Raw genomic sequence first — 25,629 nt, 5'->3', positions numbered from 1 at the left:
GCATGTGGAGGACATCTTCAGTTCAACATGTCTTAAAAAGATAGCTATACAAAAAAATGAGAAGGGAGCTTAAAACCATCCAACAGAGACAACTTCAACCATCTTCACTGACACAATTAAGCCAACAGTCCTCATAGAAGCGTATATACAGATGGTAAATCACATCAAGAAGAAACCCTCTCTTCCCTGAATGTGTTTAACCACAGAACTTTTTCTGAAATGTAAGATGAAGATGAGAGATGGGAAAGTAAAAGGGATGAGAACGCTTATGGTTGAAATATTAAGAACCACAAAACTAGGAGACAAAGTGCACTGCGGCACCCCAACAACAACAACAACAACAACGAAAAAGAAAGAGGGGAGGGATCGGTGTGTAAGCAGATGTGTGTGGTGATCACAGGTTGAATAGAGGAAAGGAAAGAGAAGGACCTGGACTCCAGGGCTAACAGAGTGCAACGGGAGGAAGGAAGGACGGTGGGTAGTACACGTGTGACAGTGACAGCAGCGGCATTCGAGCTGAGGGGCACCCTGGGAGGCAGGAGGACCAAGAAGACAAGAACAAAGACATGTTAAAAAAAACGAGAGAGCATAGAGGGACAGAGCATTTAAATGCACCGAATGGACAAAGACGAAATCCAGTAGGAGCAGTTCGTCACCTGTTTAGCACTAAAGAAGGCAAATTATACGCCAAACATTACTCTACTGCTTGTGTTCTTGTCATACGTTTTTTTTTTATTGTCTGTTAGTTAAAATTCTCCCTCCGCACGGCAGCTCTGTCATGCTTTGAAAGGTTTCCCCACTGTGTGGAAGCCAGTCCCGGATGCTAACTTTAGCTCTGTCATTCTCTTTAACTCCAGCCAAGGTTACCTGAGATTCACAAGCATCACGTTTGTCAAACACTTTGGTTAGTCCTCATCATAACATGATTTTTCTCTTGTAACTTTAAAAGTGAATGCATTGTTTGGAAGGGACGAAGTATGTAAGCTAAGCAAGTCAAACAGGGTTACGTCAACAACAGTCTAATCTTATATTATTCCTCATCATACTTATGATACTAGTCTAGGACTAACTAGCTTTACACTGTAAAACAACAACAATGGCGTTTCTTCATTGCCATGTTTTCTAGTCTCTGTCTTTTAGCACAATACCATGTGTTGAAACGTTTGGAATCATCTGTTACGTTGATGTTTTTATTCTTTCCTTCAATAATGGCTATTTTAACAGAGATAGAAACAATATAATTCAGACACTAAATTATTTACATGTGAAATAGTTTTGACCCCAAAAGAAGAATAATTAAATAATTCAAACTTACGTTTAAGAGATAAGATAAAATATTTTCCTTTATTAGTCCCACAGTGGGGAAATTTGCAATGCCGATGTCCCCACAGTGTTGCATGACAGGAGGAGAATACTGTTTGATTTTTGAATTTATTTTCCAGTCCAGAAAAGCGCAAGTGTAAATTGCAATTGGGCTCTGAATACTTGGGAAGCCGTTTTTCTTTGGACCCTCTGCTGTTAGACTGAAGAGGTTTAAGCTAGAGCTGGGTGATATGGAGAAAATCAAATAGGATATTTTTGACCAAATACCTCAATAATGCGATGATATTATAGGGTTGACCAATTGGTGCTTTAACAAAATATTAACACAATGAGATTTTTGATAAACAATCATCAGTAATGTGGATGTAATAACTAAGTGGGGAAATGCAAATAGTAGAACAGCTAGAACAATTTGGTAAGTTCAGAAAATTACATCACTTTACCGTGATGCAGCCTTTAAAACAAGGGAAAGACAACACACACATGCCATATTACGACATTATGATATCCAAAATCTAAGACGATATCTAGTCTCATATCAGTATAATATCGATATACTACCCAGCCCTAGTTTAAACTGTTTTGTCAGTCCATAGTATGTTCAGCTGGTATTCCCTGATCCAATTCCAACAGTGCTAACCAGACTAACCTTCTATTTCTATTGTGAACTTTGAAGAATAGCTTTGCTAAAGCATCACACCTGTTAATTCCAGCTGGTTATAGGCTGCATTATTGTGCACTTGACACTGAAACAGAAACCTGTTCCTCTTTAAATCTGCACACATTTTGATGCAACGCTTCCAGTTCCTTTCACCAATGACGGACGATTTCTTATCTGCTTATTTAACTGTTGCTCAGAGCTACGTTTGTCTCTTTCTGCCCTTTGAAAAATATAGAGCAGTCCTCTCAGACATCTGACTGTAGCGAATCAAGCTTTTATGGCAGGCGATTCCAAACGTTTGAATGGTAATGTGTGTAGCCATCAGGCGCGTATTCAAGACCCCTTTACAGCATTTTTGTTTTACAACAGAGCCAACATTTTCAACAAACTCACGGAGCTAACGTTGACGTACAGTAGCTATAGCTACAGCTGTCTTTTCAGGTGGAAAAATCATCTATCGACAGCTAGAAATGAGAAGTCTGCTTTTATCTACCGTTGTCTGAAATCAGAGACCCACTGTTTCAAATATTACAAGTAAATCTGTCGCAACAGTAACTAAGCGGGGATGGGGGGCTAAGCCAATCTCTCCTTGGGGAACATTTCAAAAAAAAAATGTACGGTGTGTTTAAACCAACTAGACTCGGGAGCACTCACATAGCCATAAAAAACATTAAAACAAATTGCAGCAGATAGGAGTCTACCCCCCTCTCATTTAAAACTTAAACAAGCAGCCAGTCTCATTATGCAGCTCTGTGATTACTCCATATATTATCCTTACAGGCAGGTAGTAAAACAAAGTGATTTGTGCCTCTGCATAAGCATGTGGTCTAGCGGCGTGCGTGCTCCCAGCTGTGCAGCTCTCTCAGGTGACAGTGATCACTGAGTGCTCATTATATGCAGCCTGAGAGGTCAATGCATCAATGCGTATAGCTCAGGGTATACGTGAACGTTTACGCAACACACTCAATCAATAGTGACGAAGCAGCGGAGGATGGGTCCAACCAGCGGGGCCCTAGCCCGCAGAAAAGTCCCAGAGGAAATCATATACCCGCCGGTAAGCAACAAATAAAACTATGCATTTATCATGTTTCGTATATGCACAAAAAATAAAAAATCTCCCCTGATCTGAGTGAGTCACAGAGTTGAGGGGTGGGCGGGATGAAATTGGTAGCAAAGTAGTGACTCATCACTTTCTACTACACACACAGCAAATCTTCCTTTGTAGGTGGCCCATTGGGGATTCAGCGGCAGGGAAGAAGTCGGTCACGAGGTCTGTGTACCTTTTCTGAATTATGATTGTACAACGCAGTGTTTCTACTCCCCCCCCCCCCCCCCCCTGTCCTTTTAACAAGTAGAGCAAATTCAACGCTCACACTCACAGATAGTGAGATACACAGATTGAGTTGTAGGGTGGTACTCACTGCTGATCTCCGCATGCTGTTCCACGACTGAGATACAGGACGGCTGGCTTTGGTCTCTACGACCTCTGAGGTCAGAGACGTAGGTTGGGCGTAGTGTCTCGCCCTGGCTTGCATTGCCATCTGATAGGCCACCTCAAACGCCTGTCCCAGTGTTAGGATGATCTCGTAGGTCTGTGTCTGCGGGAACGAAAAAAAAAATATTTTAAAAAAGAAGTGTGGTAAAATCAGGAGACACTGAACATAAAGTAAGGGTTAGGGGATTAAAAAAAGAAAAACTAAACAACAAAAAGCCACCATTTCAGCTGATTGACATAAAACACCTTCTTCATAGAGGTTGTCTTTTGGTTTTACAACAGATTTAAACTGAATTCACATTAACCTCAAGAGATGTAGTATATGAGCCCTTTGCTTATGTGCATGACAAACCGTTTAATTTCCCTAACGACCTTTAACATTTGGTATTAGTTCTTTAGAACAATTTTAACAAGAACATTTAAACCTGCAGTAGGCAGAATATTTTTGGCATCATTGGGCAAAAATTCCATAATAACCTTTCAGCATATTGTAATTCAAGTATTCTGAGAGAAAACTAGACTTCTGCACCTCCTCATGGCTCTGTTTTCAGGCTTCAAAAAATCTAGCCCGTGACGGGAGACTTTGACCAATCACAGGTCATTTCAGAGAGAGAGCGTTCCTATTGGCTGTGCTCTAGCTGGTGGGCGGTGCTTGGTATTTCTTCAACTGATCTCAACATGGCTGTCGGGTCACAAACTTTCTCATTTTACAGCTAAACAGTACACTACAAGATGTTTCTGAAAACATTTGAGGAGAGAAATAGGCATTACAGTAACAGAATATTGATTCATATTTGATCAGCGCTGCCTAGTTTGACCGTTTGATCAGAGTTTGTGAGTGATTGACAGCTGCTCAGAGACGTCAGAATCCAGCTCGGCTCTGATTGGTTGTTTTCCTCCGGTCTGTGAAATCTTTGCAGATGCCATTAGGAGCACCGGAGGACACACCGGAGGACACACCGGAGGACACCAGAGGACACAGAGGCACATGATTTCTTTCAGATTACCTGTCTCGTGCACTACTGTCAGGATATAGTGACCGTTTTATAAAAATAACTTTTTTTAATCATATTTGCTCCATTTCTACCCACCGCAGTTTTAATGACTCGTGACTCTGTTTGAATATTGGTTTATAATTACAGTTATTTTCTTGGTTTTGAAATGCTTGTTTTCAACAATCTGTTGTGCGTCATACAAAAAACACTGCACAGCACACAAAAACGCTGCTCTTCACATTGTTTGGATAATCACTTTGTATAATTATCAGCTGGCTCTTGTCTAAATATCATGCATATTTTTCAGAGAGAAGTGAAAGCAATTTGTACATGACATTCTGCAACATGGAGCAGTCGTGTTAAATACAAATAAGTGAGGCTCAAAATTGTGAAAACTTTGATCATTACAATTCAGTTAAAACTGTTTCCCTGCAGTTACCCGACGCTCCACAGTGGTCCATCTGACAAAGAGAAAAGATCGTCTTTGACCTTTACAGAAGCTGAGACACAAATTACAACATAATCTGTGCCTGTATATGAAAATGCCATGCATAGCGGGAGAGGAACTTCAATCAAGCCATTCGACGAGTCAATCAAGAAAATAATGGCCACAGGATGCTGCACGCAGTTTTAACTGCAGGATACGGGACATCCCACAAAGGACACTGTTTTTTCTAAATTATACAATGATGAATTTACAAAAAACTCAAGAATTACATGAAGACTTAAGGGTTTCACCGATAGATGCATGGAATACAATGTGTATACTAGTACAGTTACACTATAAGCTTATATTTAGAGCTACATATATATATATTTAATCAAGCTGACTGAACACAAGACTAGTTCAGATTGTTCTTACTTTAACAGGATAAAGCTGTATTACTCACCACTTCCACAGTGCTGAAGACATGACAGAAGTGGTGGCCACTCTTTAGATCCTTGGTAATGTAAGCAAAAGTGCAGAGGTCATCTGGGTCTTGGGCGGCGCACGAGATGTTCCTGATCTCATGCTCCGCAACTATAGTCTAATGGAGAAAGGAAGGAAGGAAGGAAGGAAGTGAGTACTTGTGGGAAATCAAGCACTTATCCGAGAGAATCCACTGCAATATTTTGGTTGGACAGATCGATATACACTTAGACACACAAACATACTTTCCCATTACCTTCGTGGCTGCATCGATGAACTTGACCCCTCTATAGGTAATGGACAGTATGACAACTGGACCCTTTCTGGAATCCTTTGATTTCTGCAATGGACACAATAAAGCACAATGGTTCATGCACTATGAATGTAATAAGGGAAATAGTAATGTACCAGACTGGGATTTTTTTTTTGTAATTTTCTTCTGTAACCCTGTCATTTCATGTCTGACATTTTTATTGTTTATTTTTTAATTAAATATTTTCAATCAATAAAACACTTTTGAGTTGTTCTTCAAAATGTCAGAGCAAATGAAATTAGAAGAAAAATATTGTTAAAGCTTTTCAGTAATACTTACCCTAATTTTAGCACAGGCCTCTTGTGTGGACTCGATCCCTCGTAGATCCCTGATTATCATTGATCCTAGGTACTGGGAGCGAATCAAAACACACGCTACATGTCAACTACCCAGTACAGAATGGGGACACTATAGATGCAGTAAAAAAAAGTGACTTACGGTTGCCTCGTACCCGCAGGAGTCCAGGATGAGCTTCTCAGGCTGGTGATGCCAGGCGGACACCGTGGCGTAGGTAGCAGACTGGCTCGGCGGCCGGAGGTTCAAACGAGAGTCTTTCTGTCGTTCACTCTGTCTGTCCTGCGGAGAGGCAAAATCATTGGTTGGTCAACGCAACAAAAACCGGAAAACACAACTAACATTCGTAACATCTGGTGCCGGGATACTTTTCTTCACATATACACACCTCAGTCAATATAGACACTGTATTTTGTGTATATTAGACTTTTGATGAAGGCAACTGCTCGATCAGCACTTTAACATGAGTCCTTTTCGATCTGCCGGTACGCTCATAAATATTCATGCACATAGTGGGCCTTAAGGTCAATGTATTCTGTGCTGCGCTCCTTCATGAATCACCCGTCAGGGTAAAATATACTACTGACAATAATCCACTAAGCATTTAGAAAAATGATAAGTATTGATTTTTAAACATGACTGATCCTGAGTGGTGCAGTCGTTCAACATTTCCCTCAACTGCGCACGCTCCTCCGTGTTTTCTCTTTGACCTCAGTGAGTCAGAAACGAGGCATGTTTGTGCATGTGTCGCAGTTTGACCTTTGGCAAATGGTAAAATTTGATCACAGAGTTATTCTTAGTTCATTTTCTTGAGGAGGATGTGACGGCCCCTCTGTGTTTGGATCCTCTGCTATGTGCGTGCTTTCTCTCTACAGGGCTGCAGACCAGATTGGAGTGTAATCAGTGGCATGGGACTAGGGATGTCACGGTACCAGAAATCTAGTAGTCGATACCAATACCAGTGAATTTCTACGATTCTCGATACCAAATTCGATACAACAGTAAAAAAAAAACAACAACAATGTAATTCAACACGTACTCTTTTATTAAAAACATTTGAACATTTTGTTCATTTTGGCGTATCAGCGGCATGTTATCAATCGACACGCACATACTGACCGTGAATGCATCTGGTCCGTCAGCCAACAGTAAAGATCAGAGTCAGCGCTCTCCCCATGTTGACCGTCATCTTTTCTTGTAAAATGTCTGGTGTAATCAGTGACACCAGTGTTGTCACAAGTTTATTAACCGGTGGGAACATTTTCCTCACTGTCACATCACTACCAATGACCATTACAGGCATCGTACGGTACCTTCGGTACTGTAGAAAAAGAGTACTGTCACGTTTTTTGAATTTTGGCATCAACTTGGTACCGAAGTATCGGTTCTTGTGACATCCCTACATGGGACACACCTGGGCCCAGTGTGCTCCATGCTTAATAGCCTGAGCATGCAACAGTCACACATCCACTCCCTACACTACGGACTCTACAGATTCCTCCCATACATACTTTTGACTTACTTCTTCTGTACTTTTTGGTTAATAAATGTATTTGATCAGTATATCTGTGTGTCTCCTGATTTTGTCAGAGTTCTAGAGCCGGGCTGTGACAAATTGGGGCTCGTCCAATTCTTCAGTTTTTGCGTGGCTCTATAACTGTGACAAAGTCTGTGCTGTAAAAACAAGGAAAGGGAACCAAAAACCAAGACACACAGGTATGCTGTGAGAGGAGATCTGCCGAACACAGACTGTTGCATGCTCAGGCTATTAAGCATGGAGCACACCGGGCCCAGGTGTGTCCCATGCCACTGACTAAAGTCTAATCAGGTCTACAGCCCTGGAGAGAGAACGCACACACACAGCAGAGGATCCAAACACAGAGGGGCCATCACAATGAACCCAAGAAATCTGATCCCCGGCTCCTCCAGTCACATGTCGAAGTGTCCTTGAGCAAGATACTTAACCCCAAACTATTCCCAAAGGCTGTGCCATCGGTGTGTGAATGAGTATTTAGATTAGATCCTGAAGGGCAGGTTGACACCTTGCATGGCAGCCTCTACCATCAGTGTATGAATGTGTGTGTGAATGGGTGAATGCTGACATGTAGTGTAAAGCGCTTTGAGTGGTCGGAAGACTAGAAAGGTGCTATATAAATGCAACTCCATTTACCATTTAACTGAATTCATGTCAGTGGATGAAAATGCTGTATTGGATATTTCTAGAAAATCAGAGCTACTCTGGAGATAAATGATCTTAATGATGGGGGAGTTAAAATACACTGAATGGAGCTGAAGACCACACTGCTTTTAGAAAGACGTTAGCTAAATTGTAAAAAAAGAAAAGAAAACAAACATCCCGTGGGTCCACAAAATCAGTCTCCCATTCATTGTCTATGGAGCAGCTCCAGACTTTATATCCTATGACATCATAAGTTTGAGACGTACTTCTCTGGTTTCTGGTTTTGAGACCTCATGTTCACTATCACTGATTGAACTTTACTAGGCCATGGAAATAACATTGGAATTCTTAATTTGGATGGTGTCCCCCTTTAAAGTTGGCATTCATGATGGAGATTTAATGTGCTACAGTAGCTAAATAATTCCATGAACAAATATATTATGCTAGAAAAATGGATGGTAGGGCAATAATTCAGCACTCAAAAACTAACAAGACAGTTTTTGTTTTACGTGTCAGAAGAGTTTTGTCTGGTGGAATGCAAAGCTTTAGGGCACTTCATTGCATTGAACATGAGTTTCATTTTATACTGTATATGTGATTTTAATACATTTTCCATATTGTGGTATATATACATTTTTGAACAATTATCTTATGAATTCATCCATATCAACCAGCCCTAATGGAGGGTTAGCTAAGTTAACTAGCTAAACGTGAGAACATCTAAAATATCTGTAAATAGATTGCAGTTTTTGAGCCAGAAGCAGCTTCCTAAAATGAGTTACCCCTCTGTGTTATATAATACTTACTTATACTAAGTTACACCTAGTTACAGCTAAATCTAATGTAGCCTAATACAACAATCCTGAAATAAATCCTGTAATGTTTAGTTTTTGGTGAAACTGTTTTAGAGAGATGTTGATTCAACTTTATGGTAATTTTGGAAGATGTAGTTTGTGGTGGGGCACCTAATAAACTGGCAACTGAGTATATTATGAAACATTTTCTAAAAAATGTATTGTGAAAATGGGGATAATTGACTAATCCAGCAAATTGAAATACCTGACAAATCAAAGTACTTAATCATGTTGATGCAAAAATTATATAAACATCCAATATTTAGATAAAGCAGTCCTGCTCATCTACTTTTTTACACAGTGGAACAGTAAACAAACGTGGCCCTCAATCCATCTCTGTAATTTCCTCAGTCCAAAAGTCAAAATTTATTGAAAAATGATAAATGTAATAATTTCCAAAATTCCCATAGTTTTATCTAACGAAACATTCGGCTTCAGTCTATATTTGTTGGCATTTAGCCTTTTAAAAAACATAATTTTCACTGCAGTCAAAAAACTGTTTGCTCTCCTGCACGCATCTGTATTAACCCGGCGGTCTAGCAGCAATCTAACAGCACCATAAATTATATTTATATAGCCACAATAACCCGATGACAGACATTCAAGGCCTATCTTGCTCTTGAGTTCACCGTGAATGCGGTGGCAGATGAGGAGAGACCTGTGTGTATTCTATGTCTGAAAACTCAGGCAGCTGACAGTATGAAACCCAACAAATTAAGAAGACATTTAGAAACATTACATCCCAGTCATGTAATAAAAAAGTGGTTTGATAAAGTATAAGTGTGATACTAAAGAGGCAGCAACCACGGTATGAACTGTAGAGGTAATTCATATCATCTCACACTGTGCCGTACATACTGTCACATCGTTCAACCCTAATGACCCCTTTGCTGTTTTCTCTGTTTACACTCTAATGTTGTGGTTCTTGGGTCTGCCCACTACGATTCAACTCAACTAGCAGGTTTAGTTTTGCAGAACGGCGCTGCGTGTGAGAAATGTGACTACAACTCCAGCAACAACATGTGACAAGACACCCTGACACATCTAGCTTCTGTACAGCATCCTCTATTGTTCAGTTAGTCGCTCACTGAAATACATTCCCAGAAGACAATAGAAGTGAAATAAGGTGGAACTCACTACAGATCGCGGCCTCTCGCTATATGAGCGCAGAGAAACACTACAGTCTTGTTCGACTCCTCGCCGCCTCCGGTCCGACTCAGTCAAGGGCAGCAGCATGTCCATGGAGCGACTGGTGTAAGGGTCCATCTGGCTGAGAGGAGATGTGGTCTGGGACAGGAGGTCATGGAACTGTCAAACACACACACACACGCACACACACACACACACGAGTATAAACACACACACACACAGCACAGATTAATGATTTCACAGCACTGTCTACATGCACTGGCTGGTTTCCCTGATCTACATCCAAGCTTAATCCTCCACAAAAGGGCCTCTTCCATGGAGATTCTCAATTCTTTTTAGCCCGGTTTAATCTGCCTGGGAAATCAGCCCTGAGTATTTAACTGTTGTGAACATAATGATATTGAAGAATCTCATTCCAAAATTAGATATCTCATGCTGGAAAAAAAAAAAAGGATCCATTTTCTCACAAAATGATGTTGGCACAGAAATTAAGCTTGTCGAGCAACGTTGTTTAACTTCCATCCTGAGCTCCGTTTTGATTGTTGTTCAATAAGAAAGGCAACAGGGTGTCATCATCGATCTCTATTGAAATATCGAGCACTATAACAACAATATCTAATAAAATCCATTTCAAATAATTTAAAAAAATCATTCTGCGTCTTTTATAGACGTCACTGACACTAAATATGGGTTATATTGAGGTCATAAGCAGAACAGTGCTTCTAATTGGGTGTATTGAGCACACCCAATCTATTAACCAAATTAGCGTTGACAGTGTTTCTGCACTTCGATGGTTAAATAGCAGCACTAACAATGCTGCAGCCTAATTCACACTCTTGGTGTTGTAAGGTGCTTTGGATAAACACATTTTCTTATCGCAATCGCAAGAAGTAAAAAGTTAACAGCAGGCTATAAACAAACCACACTACGTTCGCATGAGCGTGAGTATACACAACGAGTCTGTGAAGGCGGACGTGTCGGCATAATGACGATTTTTAAACTCTTAAGCCCAAGGTTGCTGGAAGGTGTGGTTTGCCTGGACAGACATACTACATACCCAAAATAAATCAAGAATAGCTCCACAACTACCAGGTCTATATGCATGATCTTCATCTCTATGGATAGGTAAGACCCCAGAGAATTCATTCCCAGTGTAAGTAACACTGTGACTGTTACTATGCCTGAGTAAACTGTGATGAACCAAAGGACAAATTTACATTTCTATTCCTGGCCTAAAATATTTTCTAGATTAGACAGTGGATAACACCATTATAGCAATGATGCCATGCACAGAGATGCCACTGAATTCATTCAGCAACTCCTTGAATACAACTGTGTCAAAGCAGATATAAATAACACAAAGCACATAAATACTACAAAGGTTTTAGTCAGGATAGGACCAGGCGGACCTGACATTTGCATGATCTGTGCATCATCAGACTCTACCATTGTGCACAGTATAAAATCAATAAAAAACAACTATATTGTATAATTTTGACTCCAAATGGAGTAGTTTTATTATAATAATGAAAGGTGACAATAACAAATAAGATCAGTAACAATGTAAATAAGATAACAAAAAATAATCCAAAGTCTAGTATGTACAATCAATATAAAAACGATCAAAAGTATTATAAAGTAAAAATATAATTTCTTGTGCGTTGATTTTGTAACTAAAATATTGAAATCATTGCCAAACAAACATTGTTTGGACAAAATACACTTGGAGTGTTGTTTTAGTAGCATTAAGGCCTCGTCTTTTTAGAAACAATTTGGAAAAAAGACCACCGCAGCATTTTATGAAGTTTTTAAAGGCAGTGTTTTAACACACAGTTTGTCTGGTAAAAGAGGTTAAGACACGTAAAGGCTTCAAAATTCACAAGTGGCATATTTACTGACGGATTTTATATCGTTGAACAAACCATTAAAATCTCTTAAGCCTGTGTTAACCACAGATCTCATTTCAGACATCTAACTAAAAACCCATTCAAAAAACCCATTGACTTCCAGACGAGGGAACCGGAAGTGCTAAAATGCTAACTCACTTCCGGGTTTTAGGACTCATTCCTGCAGCACTCTATGAAGACCCTATAATATTGTGAACTGTGTCAATTTCCTTACCATAATTGGAGACAGACGACGGGACTTCGATGGAGCCTCTTCATAGGGTCTCTCTGCTATAGAGGCAATGATCCTCTTCCTGTGGCCCAGGGCACCGATCTTAATAACCTAGAGAGGAAAGCATCAGGGCACAATATGAGACAGACTTCCCAGCGAATTGTCACATCAATATCGCAAACACAAGGATTTATTTAGACTAAGCTAACAGAGATATATCCAAAATACACTGACACAGAGTTGGTGGCATGATGCACCCCTCACTGGCAGACATCCACAAGCAAACAGAAATGACTCTCGTCAATAATTCAGCCTCAATCTGTTTTGCCATAAGCTTCAAGTACAGCACTGTCTCCTTCCTGGGACACTCTATAATTCACGATCCTTTTTTGGACATAGTGCTTAAATAACAAGAGAAGAATTTGGCGATTTATGGGACGATGACAGGCAGGTAAAATGCAAATAACCAGGCGATTTTCAAATAACTGTATTACACAGATCCACTTCATTTGTCATAATTCAAATGTGTTTTTAATTTACAGTATTTTTTTATTAATTTTTTTGGCCTGTCACCACCTAAATTTACTTTATTTTTATTCTTTTTCAAATTAATAGTCAATGAAGGAAAAGAAAAGTGATAATACTAATAATAATCATAATCTTAGTCAAATCATATTACTTAGAAGAAAAAAAAATAATAATAGTGAATAGGCTGGCCACCTTAACGACATATAAACCAATAAACAGACAACAACAGTGACAAAAAAAACAACATTCAAGAGTGGACATGGATACATTAAGTAACCAGACAAATACGAACAGACAAACATAGAACAGACACATAGAAAATAAGGTCCCCTTTTGTTCAACTGTGTAAAATGTGGTATAGGAAAGGGGTGGGATTGTAATATAAAGATGATATTAGTGACGGGGTGGCATTTAGTTCAATTTACAGTATTTTAACACTGCAAGTACACCTGGCACACGTCTAACCACAGTATCTCTGTCTCTTTAAACCTTTTACAAATGCCATATCCACTTGTGTGGCTAAAACCCTCAGAGGAGGAAACATAGGTTAATTTTACGTAGTCAAAACTCATTATCTTAATACTGTATATTTGCATAATTGGCTATTAACATCCATGCTCATCCAGTAAAGGTGGATGTCGAGTGATTAATGTTACATTCGCAATTATGTTGCCGGTACAAAATATTCCATAACCGGCTCGTATGGCTCTTTGTCTCGAGGCTTCAATTATTTATTCAGTGAGAGTCAGAGGCAGATGAGGCAACTGGTCTGTATAGTCTGGATTTCTGGTGCTGTTTTTTTCTTATTCTCGTGTAGAGAATCCCAGTGAGACCAGTATGCATGAGGTGTGTGAAATAAGAGTAATAGTAATAAAGAGCCATGGGATTATGTAGGAATGTAAACCAGCTCGTAGATCAAATTGATGGTTGATGCCGAGATGCTGTAAGATGCTGAAGAGGATGTAGGAAATGTAATGGGCGAAGTGATTCCTGCCAAGATGCTCACAGGCCGTTCTGCACACTGAGAGTAATGTGCCCTGCTCTCACACCCATCTTTCTGTACTGCATCGCAGTCTGCTGGACGACATCCCTCGCACACTGCATATACACTATGTTTGGCTGCTGCTTTCTGCTGCTGCTGCTACTGCAGCTGTTGCTGGTTTCTGCCATTTTGCCACCACTGTCTTTGTGTGTATGCACAGGCTGCTTCTTCATTTAAGGCCATCAAGAATACGCTTCCAGTCGAGCTTCAAACTTGCAGACTTTCTTTCTTTTTCCCCATGGTGCACAAAAAACAACATTGGGCAACCGGTTAATTTAAACCATGATTCAGGTTTTTAAATGTAATGAATTGTGATTTTATATTTGTACTGGATTAATGTGCTTGTATATTTGTCTGTATAATCATTTGTGTGATAGAGACTATGTCATGGTGTTGCATGTAAATGAATGTTTTTATAGTGGGATTGTTCTGTTTAGCCTACCTGCCCAGGGACTGGAGATGGAAATTAGCCATTAGCTAAATCTGTCATAAATCATTCATCTTTTCTCATTTTGAGAGTAATGCTTTTTGTGCATGATCCTTGTTTAATAAAGACTAATAATAATAAACAAACTCATTTAAATGCAGTGACACGTGGGGAAAATATGAATGATGTAAACGAGCTTATCCGCTGCTCCTACACGGCCTCCTTTGAGCGCTTATCAACCACATCAGATCATCTGTTTGGATTGTCTGCTTGCCCGTCATGCCATGAACACTGATAATGTCTACATGATTGGTTGTTACTACTGCATCAAACTTACAATGTAACCTTGTAATAGCATCTGACAAGGAGGGAAACAGGTTTTTTTTCCTTCTCAGATTGGTTCACATGAATCATTTTTTGAAGCCAGACAAAGTAAAACATTCAGGAAAATGTAATTTTGTTTGTAGAGGAGGATCATTTGTCTTTCCTATCCCGTTAATCATCTTGCAAACCCTCAGATATATCTTGGTAAACCCATGGAGAAACCACTGCTGTAGTCTAAACACGCACACATGTACGCACAAACAGAGACAAATCGACACCTGCACACATGTTCAACCAAATTGGTACACGCGTTTCTCTACGACCCCCACAGCTTTTAGCCCAAAAGAAATTAGTCCTCCTTTGTAATTACAAATTATCATAAAATGTTACACGATTTCCATAAAGATTAAACCAAATTATATACTTCCCTGTCATCAGTCCCCATATTGCTCCTACATTTACATTTTATCGCATAGTTATCTACTAATTACTCAGTGATATTGAAAATGTTTTCTATCGTTCTATGCAAATGCTTCAGTCATCGAGCACTTCTCTGTTATTTCAGCGTTGCATATTAAAGTGCTTCTTAACCTCAAACATGATCCACAAATCAAGGTGTGATTAACGATTAACCGTTCTGTGAGAACTGGTCCAGAATGTCTAAAGACACGAGTCCTTCAACACTTGTGTCTCTTTCTCAGAGCGTGAGACACTGAACAATGTCCTGCTCACCCATAAAAATCAAAACTGTATGGATGAATGTAAGAGATGGGTTCTTACATTGACAATCTCCAACTCCCACAGGTTCTTAACACACTCCAGTGTGCGGTAGCCACTTGAAAGAAAGTTGGGCAGATACTCATGCAGGCCAAGGCCGTCCAGCCAGGAGACAAGAGATGTGCTGCCATCACAGCCCAGTGCTTTTACCTGCAGTAAAGGGAAAGACACACGTAAGGGAGCAAGTACCGTGACTTTTTGCACTGAGAAAATGATTTAAAATAGGCTGCAATTCTACCTCAACAAAGCTGGACACTGCTACTGCTGTTTTTAGCCATCTTAGCCGTGTGGCTCAAGGGACAGCAATGTCAACAGTCAGAGGTCTGGTTCCCAGAGGACGAATGCTACAGACTTTGGTGATCCTCTGACTTTTCATCTAGCGCCACCAGCTCTTCGGTTAGGAATAAAACATGTTGACAAAGACTGGATGTATTGCTGTGAAATTCTCGACAGACATTCAAAGTCTGTAGGCTATAGGATGAACAGCTATACAGTCTGTGTTTTCAACAGGGGACTGATGCTGTTATTGTGTGACTTTGGTTAGTTCAGATTCACCAAAGTCACACAACAGCGCAAACAAACTAACCGATCGAGGCAGCGATAGACCAGCAACCCCCGTGCTCTGCAAGGTAAAATTACAGTCTTTTTCCAATGGAGTCTGGTGGCTTTGTAGAGGGATACAACGACTTCAGTTCCCTGTCGGAAAGGGCTGTCTGACGGCAAGGTAAAGTGGTGAATATATTCTAAATATAGCGTAGACTTAAACTAATATTGATAAAATATGTTTTGCTGCCGGCCCCGTCCAAGCAGTACATTGCTTTGCTGCCGTGCGGTAACTCCCGTCTGCTTCTCCAAACTGTGGTCGTGTAGACAGTTATCTACTGTAGGTAATACACTGACTACGGATAAATATCTCATACAACCCCACTTCAAAAACACCCAAATTATCCCTTTAACATTGTCCGTTATCATTGTCTTTGTAACACGCTGATGTTAGCATTTAGCTCAAAGTACAGCCTCACATAACCACTCGCATGGTCTTAGTAGGTTAGTCTTTTTACCATCCACATTCTCCGACATTCTCCATTCATGTTATCTTTCAATAAATTAGAAATGTTTTCCGTACATTGCCACACTTTTTTCACCTACAACCCATGTGCAGGCTTTATTATACAGTATAATGTAGACCAATCCTTATTATCCCATTCTCCAGTGCAAATTGTAATGCATTCCAAGGTATTTCTTAAAATTATAGTTAGCAATATAATGCAATGAGTAGTTCTATTTGAACGTATATTCATGTACTTTGACTTGCTTGTCCTTAAATCTATATTATCTGTGTCAAAAAAATGTTTTCCCATTTACAGGTTTTTTTTGGAAGGTTTTTTTGCTTCAAATCTGATGAACCACTGTATTTATCCAGAAGTATAAAACGTGCCCTCCCTTTGCTGTATTTTCTATTTGTTTGCTTATCTACTATTTTTATAAACATGACATTTTGACTGTTTTTGTTTCTGAGACACTGTCAGTCAGTGTCCTCCCTCAGTGCCGAGGTTAAGTTATGATGTTAAGTACCTTGGGCAAGCTGCGTGCCGCATGGAGGATTTTCTTTCTGTGTCCTGGGTCAGTGATCCCGATGTCTCTGAGATCCTGGTCCTCCATCACGTTACTTCCCTACATGTGCACAAACGCAAGAGACACACGCAAATAAACACATTCACACACAGGCGCACACGCAGTCGTACTCACACACACATGCATGAAAACGAATAAACACATACAGACAAATGCACAGAGACAATATGGACATACAGTAGTACAAGACGTGAAAATAAATCAGTAATTCATTATACTGTATATCAGTGCAGTCATTTAAATGTCTGCAAACACACACACACACACGCGCACACACACTGTCATACAGTATTTACACATAAAAGGTGCAGACATATGAGAAATAGCCTAAAAAAAAGCCAATAATAAGTATCATGACACCTCTACACTGTAACTACCAGGGCGACATTGGAGCTGTGCAAACACACATTTGCTCATAACATACACACATGCACACACACAGAATATGCACATCTCTGACACAAGCAGTAACAGCAGAGTGGGAGGACAATGGAGTCAAATAAATTGTGCAAGCCAAGAGTAATCAATCTGATCTGGTGCGACTCAGAGGGAACAAAGCCTTCATAACTGCAGCAGCATCTACAGTATCCCTTCGCTGTTGTGTTTCATTGAGGGGAAACCAAACAGGAAACAAGAATATTTCACTACAGTTTGTAACAATTCCTTAATTTAGGACGTAGAAACAATGAACAATAATCATTTTCAACCTCCTGAAATCTTGACTGACAAGCAGATTCTTGTCTATTTCATGTAGCTGTTCATATTTGCAGCTCCAGCTGCTTTGTCATCTTATTTCGGTTTATAGGCAGGAATAAAGATACAAGGAGAACCTTGAAAATGTGGAGCTAAGCGTTTTTCCCCTGTGGACTGCCGCAGATTGATTCTTCCTGGCCAAGAATGTTAAAATGTTCTGTAGTCTTTACTCAATCTGCTCTTACTGGATTGGTTTCAGAGCACAATGCAGCAGTATTCACAGGCCTGTATCAGGGCGCAGTTTGGAGATTACTCACTGATCGCTAGAATAAAAGGTCAAAATAAAGCGGGGTCTGATGTAAGTGAGGCCCAAAATAGCGTCTCCACTTTTATTAACGCAGTTTGAAGTTTGATGATGCCTCGGGAGACTCGGCAAACTTATTATTTCATGCTGCATTTGAAACATGTGACGGGAATGTATGGTTGAGTTCTTACATAGCTTATGAGCAATGGTAGTTTGATTTAATCTGATACGACTTGCAGATGTAGCCATGGTAGAAGTCCTTCATCTCACTAAATGCACTTAGTTAATGCAACAGTGAATTACTCTTTTGCTCTGCACCACAGGGGAATTGTTTAGAAAAATCAAATTTTGTTACGTTTTCAAGAGTCAGCCAGCGTAACAATAATATGGCAAAGAAAGAAGACTTAATTTATGTGTTACAATATGTATGTTCAGTTCCACATTATAACGTTTGCCAAAGAGAGGGCTGCAGAATCTGATGCAATCTTAATGCAGGGAAGATGCAATGTAAATGCATGATGGGTAACTTCTAAGATGTTTCGCACTAGACAATTTGCTTCATTGCCACAGTAGTTTGGACATCAGAGCAGCAGAGCATAACGCTACAAAAAGAAATAATAAATTATGACTGACACTGAATCCCACAAACAAATCCTGATGTCCATGTTCAGTTAGATTGATCACATCTGAAGCAAGTCTGGCAGAATCTAAAAGGGCACAATATTAAACATTCACAATGTCGGCCTGACTACTCTGACCTTTCCCTTGTTTGCATCCTCCACATCCTTGTAAATATCCACGGGTAATTTGCCTTGTGAAATTAATGATTTATCTCCTTGATGCATCAAGTCCAGCAGACACATTAGTCGTGGCATGAAAATGAACATCAGAATGCTTAATGACCCATCTTCCTCATCGCATTACGTCCCGGAAATCTTGATCAACATGGAATCTTCCAACCCAATAAGAGAGGGAGGGTGCTTTGTTTTCTTTCTCACTACTGTGTAGATATCTGTACACTTAGCATTGGGCACAGCAGGACGAAGATGACATATTTGTGTCAACCAGTAAAGATTTTGCGATTACGTTTAATCCTCAGCTAGCTATTTCTTTAATATCTCTGGTTGCATTAGGCTACTATGAGAAATGCAAATCAATAAGCAGGACTGATTTATGGCAATGTTGGATTTACAGGATTTTTGCATCAATTTAATAAAATTTACTAGATTAGTGAAAATGCATTTCAATTGTATCTTTACATTATTTCTCAATTGAAGATCCAGCCTATATCATGGTATAAAATGTTATTACATAAAATAATATTACATTGATAAAAGATTGCATCCATATTAAACAGGACCTATTATTGGACTCAGCTCCAGCTCCACTCTAACTAGCTTCGTTTGAGGGCGTGCCGAACTAGCCACTGGGCAGGTATTATGCAAATGTGTTACTTGGTGACATCACCACGTTACAGAAGAAAAGGCGGGACTTCCATCAAGGTGTTTCAGGCGGTTCAGGGGCAGTGTTTCTGTGGGGGAGAGTAACTCCCTTTGGCCTGGACTTTGGACTTTGTAACTTTGCAGACCTTTTACAGGCACAGAAAACGATATAACACACTAAAGGAAAAGGAAAAAGCATAAAAGCATAATAGGTCTTCTTTAAAGCCCAACTGATTTTTGAGGCCGATACCGATATCACTAACATTTTTGATAAGGATCCTTGGGTGTCCAGGTGGTCTAGGGATTACATACCATTAATTATGAACGCAACATCATCGGTTCATTTCCTTTGTTCCAAGTCATTTCCTATCTACTGTATATCCATCTCCCCTCATTTCCTCTCTGCTTGTGAAAAAAGGCATAAAATACACCAAGAAAAATGGATCCTTTAAATTACATTTTTCACATTGTGATCACGGAACGCACTGAGCAGGACATTTTACAGTTGAAAATTAAACTTGTCACTGTTCTCCAGTGGATAAACTATGTTTCTAAATGACCTCAAACATATATTTGGCATTTCTGTACTACAATATCTTGTTACTAAAAAGCTAACATCTGCAGATTATACAGTATGAGCTCGTCTGGCTGTAATCCATATTGCACACCCCTACTGTATTCCTTTTACTATGACTATACTGTATATACTGACTACACATACTACTTATTTAGGCTTGTCGTCACCTCATGCACAAATACAAATCTGAGCCTAAAGCTTGTATCTCCACAGCACCTCGTAGTAGGAGTGATCACGTGTTCAACAGGACTCCCATTATGTTGTGATCTCAGTAAGAAAAACAGATTAGAGAGCAGCACTCTTCAACTGGAACGCTTTATGAATACAACCACTTTCCCTCTGAGCTTACTGGTCTCACTTAAGTGAGCTCAGCTGTGACAAACTGATGTAACATATAGCCCATAGTGCTAATGCAGCTCTGTGGTGTGAGAAATGTCCGCGTTTACCCTTTAGACCTAGTTATTTACAGTGTGCATCCATGTTTTTTCAGAGTAACATGACCACAGGATAGAAAAACGTAATGGTGTTTTCTACTATCATCAACAATTGCAATATCAAGTACCCTCGCAATGTTCTCTACGGGAAACATGATAATGCTTTCAGTCAGAATGTGGACGTCCTTTGAGCTGCCGCTGGATGAATCTATCAATATGTAATCTGATGGAGGCGTTTCAAAAATGCAAAACATTCATCCAAAGTGTGTCAATGATTTCCAGAAACTGTCTGATCATGTTTTTAAACCATCACAGTGGACGAATCATGTGGCTTTTGATAATTTACTTGCTAGTGAAATAATAAATTTGTAACCAAAATAAATGTCTGCATGCCAAAAATGTGTAAATGAACTCTTAAAAACCAGGAGTATACAGTATATAAATTAGGGATGGAATGGTATGTGTATTCGTCCCAAACCATTCGGTACGGGACGATTGGTTCGATATGCAACATCCTTTGGATACGCCCTGTCACCTAAACAGCTGTTTGTGTCTACTACTCGCACGCACAGAACAGAATTTCTGGAGCGAGAGTTACCCGGAAAGTTTTGGCAGCGCACCAGTTGTTGTCTATCAGCTGTAGCGGCACTGTAGCATGCTAGTCAGCGTTGCCCGGTTAGTCAAGCTCAATGAATAACGAATTCTGTTAAGCTGTATGCCGACATTGTTCAGTCGCGTATATGTGTGGATGCACTTCATTTAATTTCACTCGAATGTGTCGATTAGCGTAACAAAACAAAAACAGACTGGACGGCGAGTCCTTTTCTCCACAGTGTTCAGGCAGCCTCCCACTGCAGGTTCAGACCATGCCAAAGCAATAACTAATGCTATAGAATAATGCATGTTTTGAACAGATGTGAAAAAATGTAGCCTATTCATTATTAATTTTGTTTTCCCTGTTGTACCGAAAACATACAGAACTGTGACCCCAAAACCGAGGTGCATACCAAATTTTGTGTACTGTTCCACCCCTAATATAAATACAACATTAGCATGCCGCTGCAGTCTAATCATACATTGTGCATTTATTGCAAGACCCACAAGCAGAGCATACTGGGTAGAGGATTTAGTGAGATTTGGCAAGCAAACCATGCAACTACAGTGAGTTTAGGTTTTGTTTGACCAGGTTATCTGACTGTATCTACAAGGAGGTCTAGTCCAGTGACTGTAAATCAGAAGATTCAATATAAGAGGGGGTGGAGGTGGCTTTAAAATTGTACGGTAAATGAGGCAGCGTGATTGGAAACTCTGGGAAAAAGTTAATGGTTGTCATTTGTCTTTCCATTGATGACAGCCCTTACTCCTTAAAGGGATTCAGTGTGGGGCCATAAATCTTAGCAGGGTCATGCATTGCACAGGAGGTGAAGAGGAGAGCGGAAAGGGGGAAGGAAGAGAAACGGTGCAGGGGTGAGTGGGAAAGAGAAAAGGAGAGGGTGGGGGGTGAGTGGAGCTACTGACAGACAAGCAGAGGGTGAGAGAGCAGCGTGGTGACATAAAAAGACAAATGCAGCTGGGTTGACACAGGGGAGAGACCGGGTGATGTAAAGTGGAACCGACCCCCTGAGATGACGTGCCGCAGGTGACTCACCATGAATCGTAGGTCGTCGAAGCCATTGAGCAGGAACTTGCTCTCGTACTGCGGCAGCCCCACGTGCTCCAGCCACTCTCCGACCGGCTGGTCCAGGGCTTTACCACAGGCCCCATCTGCCGAGAGAGGGAAGCGCTTCAGCAGGGAGAAGCCGTTCAGCCGGTAGCAGCGGCACTCGGAGGACGACACATGGCATTGCCACATCATCCTCGGCCAGCAGAGGCAGAGCCGAGTGCAGCAGCACCAGGCGGGGTGGGGGGGAGACAGGGTCCAGGCCGGGGGTGAGGGGCTCCCGAGGTACGGGTGGGGGCCCAGCTAAACTCAAACACAGGAGGAGGGTAGGAAGTGCTGCAGGCCCAGCTCAAGCCCTGCAGGGGGGACTGACTAGGACTAATATACACCCACTGGTGTTAGTGTGACTGACTGAGAATGTCAGGCGAGGGTGGAGGTAGTGCAGGGAAGGAAGCCCATCTGAAGCTTGGTATAGTTAGTTATGTTGGACTGAGCCACTACGGCATCTTCCAACAAACAGGGTTCACTAAACATTCCTTTAGTGAGCAGATGAGCGAGTGTAAGAAGAAGAAGTGCCTAGCTAGTCCAAAAAACATAACAATTCTGAACACAAGTCAAGAGGCTAAATCATTTTGAAGGCTGAGGGAAAATGGGAACATCTATCACTAAATCAAACATTTTCATACATCACACATTATTTACTCTACTAAAACTATCCCCTAAAACCAGAAATTACTCCATCAGGGTGTAACACAGAAATATTCAGTTCCCCCAAAATAAATTGGTCACGGTTTTCAACACATACTTGTAAAGCTCTGGCTGAGTCCCATGGCTTCATTGGTCAATCTCTTTGAGAGCTAGGACACGGCTCATATAATGAAGGTAGCAGCATTCTAAAGTACTGTTGAGGTACTCTTGTTATTTTTTTTCTGATCAAGGAATACACATTTGCTTTAAATCATTTTGTTCGTCTTTTTACTCCAGAAGCCACAAGGAGCGAGCAGGTCAGGTAGACATATTGTGAAATCCTACATCAAAAAAAAAAAAAGAAATGTTGGCTTATAGGATTTCCCCACAGTGTGCTGATTTCCAAAACTCCTCAATTCATAATCAAATCCAAATATAGATTCCTTGATAAAGAAGCTCCTGGTAAGCTGTCTGCCAGTGGAGAAAGGCTCGGTGTCCTTGGTGGTGGTGCCAGTGCTGCCCAGCATTCACACACACACTCTTCACTCTGGCTGTGCGGCTCTTCCGCCAGAAGAGAACGTGCTTCTCATCTCTCAAAAGCGGTAAATCCAAGGTTCAGATCCAACCCAACGGACGGCCAGGTGAGCCCCCTTCACTCTGACGCGAGAATAACTGCGGGACCACAGTGCAGGTTAAAGCTAGCTCCTTCCTGAGGCCCCCCCCCCTCTCCAGCTCCCACCCCAGCCCACCTGGTTCTTCTCCTCGCTGGGTACAGCTAGCAGCCTCTGTGCTCAGGGCAGAGGTTTGCTGCATCCCCTGCCTGTCTGAGACATGCAGGCAGGCAGCGCAGATGCAGTCACAGCAGCTTGCTCCTGGCTCTCACGCGCAAACCCCTCACTGCTCACAGGGCATAACGTCCTGACGCCGGCTATACTTCTACACGGGAGACCACAGATCTGCCTCAGCCTTGGCCACTGCTGCCGCGTCCGTCCTCCCCACATCCACGACAGGCGGCACAACGGGCTCAGATCATCCCCCCCCTTCTCATCCAAGCAAATCCCTCAAGCTCTTCTTTTTTAACTCCCCCCCCCTCCACCTCTTCGTTCTCGTCTCTCTCTCTGCTTTCTTTCTCTCGCTCTCGATCTCATAGCCCCTTTCCCATACTGTGTGTGTGATCGCACTGCAGGGCTGCCGTATGCTGCCTGATGAAGTGGGGTGCTGCTCCACGTAACCAACCTCTCTCTCCCTCACTCTCCCACTTTATCAATTCCCCTCCCTCTGCTTCTCTCTCTCTCTCTCTCCCCCTGCTCTGTCTCGCTACCCTGCCTCTCTTGTCCTCAAACACACACACACTCTTTCTCTGTCTTCATCGTCTTTCTCTCTCTACCCCTTTCCCACCCTTCTCCCTTTTCGTTCTCATACAAATGCACACACACACACACTCACTCTTCTTCCGTCTGTCTGTCTCTCACTAACCTTATCCCACCTCTCCCTCTCTCTCTCTCTCTCTCTCTCTCCCATACTGCACTGATTAGAATTGCAGAGGCACTCTGATCTTGCCATGCAGTGCAGAGAGGATACCACCATCAGAGGCAAAGGAGCAAGCACTGAGAGAGAGCCCCCCAAAAAAATCACAGTCCTCTGATGTATCTTCTGTGGTGATGCAGTTGAAGATGTTTGAAGAGAAACTCCGCCGACACTGTCTTAGTTGTATAACAAATTTATTACAATAAGTTCAGTATCGTAAACAAGTAACAAGTTACTTGGAGAGCCTCCAGCCGAATAATGAGAGAACTCTCCCGAACGTATACAGACAGCTCCTTAAATACCGAGCTTGTTCTGGTCAAACCCTTAGTTTCCTCATATGGTTTTAGGAGAGGGACAAATAAAAATAGAAACACCTCTCTTTTGCCGCCATATGTCTCTTCAACTCTGACCCGGGCCTCCCAGGACCCTGCTGACTTAGCTTTTGGTATATCTTTACCATGACCAGTTGTCTCTTCAACTCTGACCCAGCTCTAAATCAGGAAGGCCCAAACAACAACTAACATTCCAATATACTCTCCTAATACAAACCATCTATATAAATATGCTGCATCTAACAGCAGACACCTCACCTCCTCTGCCGAGAATGACTAGAATGTAAAAGGGATGACGAAGACCCGATTCCTCAAAGGCAGGAGCAACGCCACATCTCTTAAAGGCTAACACAGGATATCGAAACAAGGAGCTTCATCGAGCCTCCTGCTTGTTAGCAGACAGCTTTAATTCATTACATCTCACTTTGATGGTAGGACAAGGGAGGGCGGCATTGAATTCAAGTCGGCAGAAAGTCTCGTCCAGGAGGAGAGAAGAAGAGAAGAGACGACACACACTTCAAGTCCTGTCTCTTCTCCATCTCACCAAGTCATACAGCATGACAGAACAGAGGCAAACTCCATAGCCTACTTCCAGATGCTCAATCTCATATTAATTTAGAGCACAACAGAGGCTACTACTAGGAAAAAAAAAGCCTGGATAAACAAGTGAGATAATACATAATTAAGATGGATTTTGGGTAAAAAAAAAAAGACTCTTGACTTTGCCTACACAGTCTACACAGGAGAGTGGTAGACTTCAGCACCCACCTATGTAGGGCTGCTGCTGCTCACTGCGTCCATCATTGGTGTTATCTGGATACAGCTGCAGGCAGAGCGTAATTACGCAGGCTTTCAAGCTGCTTGCAATCACCTCACACATTCCCAGATGGGTAGTCAGCCAGTCGGTAAGGCAGTCAGGGCAAGGAGAAGCGGTGCCAACAGAGGGAAG

General features: G+C 41.3%; 1 protein-coding gene and 1 long non-coding RNA gene across 16 annotated transcripts in view; both read right to left on the bottom strand.

The window, feature by feature from the left end:
• anks1ab (ankyrin repeat and sterile alpha motif domain containing 1Ab) overlaps positions 1–25,629 on the bottom strand; it is a 50,611-nt gene that overhangs the window by 4,462 nt on the left and 20,520 nt on the right. For 7 of the 15 annotated variants that reach the window (XR_005206487.1, XM_037766145.1, XM_037766180.1 and 4 more), the window contains 11 exons: positions 22,123–22,238; positions 16,965–17,063; positions 15,393–15,539; positions 12,295–12,402; positions 10,162–10,332; positions 6,136–6,273; positions 5,977–6,048; positions 5,641–5,724; positions 5,365–5,502; positions 3,406–3,582; positions 430–545 (listed from right to left, as the gene is read on the bottom strand). Coding sequence is in view for 14 of the 15 variants with exons in the window: in XM_037766145.1 (XP_037622073.1) it covers positions 430–545; positions 3,406–3,582; positions 5,365–5,502; positions 5,641–5,724; positions 5,977–6,048; positions 6,136–6,273; positions 10,162–10,332; positions 12,295–12,402; positions 15,393–15,539; positions 16,965–17,063; positions 22,123–22,238 (1,366 nt within the window). In the remaining variant the exon portion in view is untranslated. Of the gene's footprint in view, positions 1–429; positions 546–3,405; positions 3,583–5,364; positions 5,503–5,640; positions 5,725–5,976; positions 6,049–6,135; positions 6,274–10,161; positions 10,333–12,294; positions 12,403–15,392; positions 15,540–16,964; positions 17,064–22,122; positions 22,239–22,939; positions 24,134–25,629 lie in introns of those variants that run through there. The other 8 variants (XM_037766226.1, XM_037766209.1, XM_037766243.1 and 5 more) reach the window with 3 other exon arrangements.
• On the bottom strand, positions 24,526–24,931 carry LOC119486272. Its single transcript, XR_005206504.1, has 2 exons — positions 24,867–24,931; positions 24,526–24,787 (listed from the first exon to the last, which is right to left on the bottom strand). It is a non-coding gene; the product is annotated as an uncharacterized LOC119486272 (long non-coding RNA).

This window comes from Sebastes umbrosus, chromosome 1 (genome assembly GCF_015220745.1).
Source record: "Sebastes umbrosus isolate fSebUmb1 chromosome 1, fSebUmb1.pri, whole genome shotgun sequence".
Classification (NCBI taxonomy): Eukaryota; Metazoa; Chordata; class Actinopteri; order Perciformes; family Sebastidae; genus Sebastes; species Sebastes umbrosus.
Note: the sequence above shows the minus strand (reverse complement) of the source record. Positions and strands in the feature narration are given on the sequence as shown.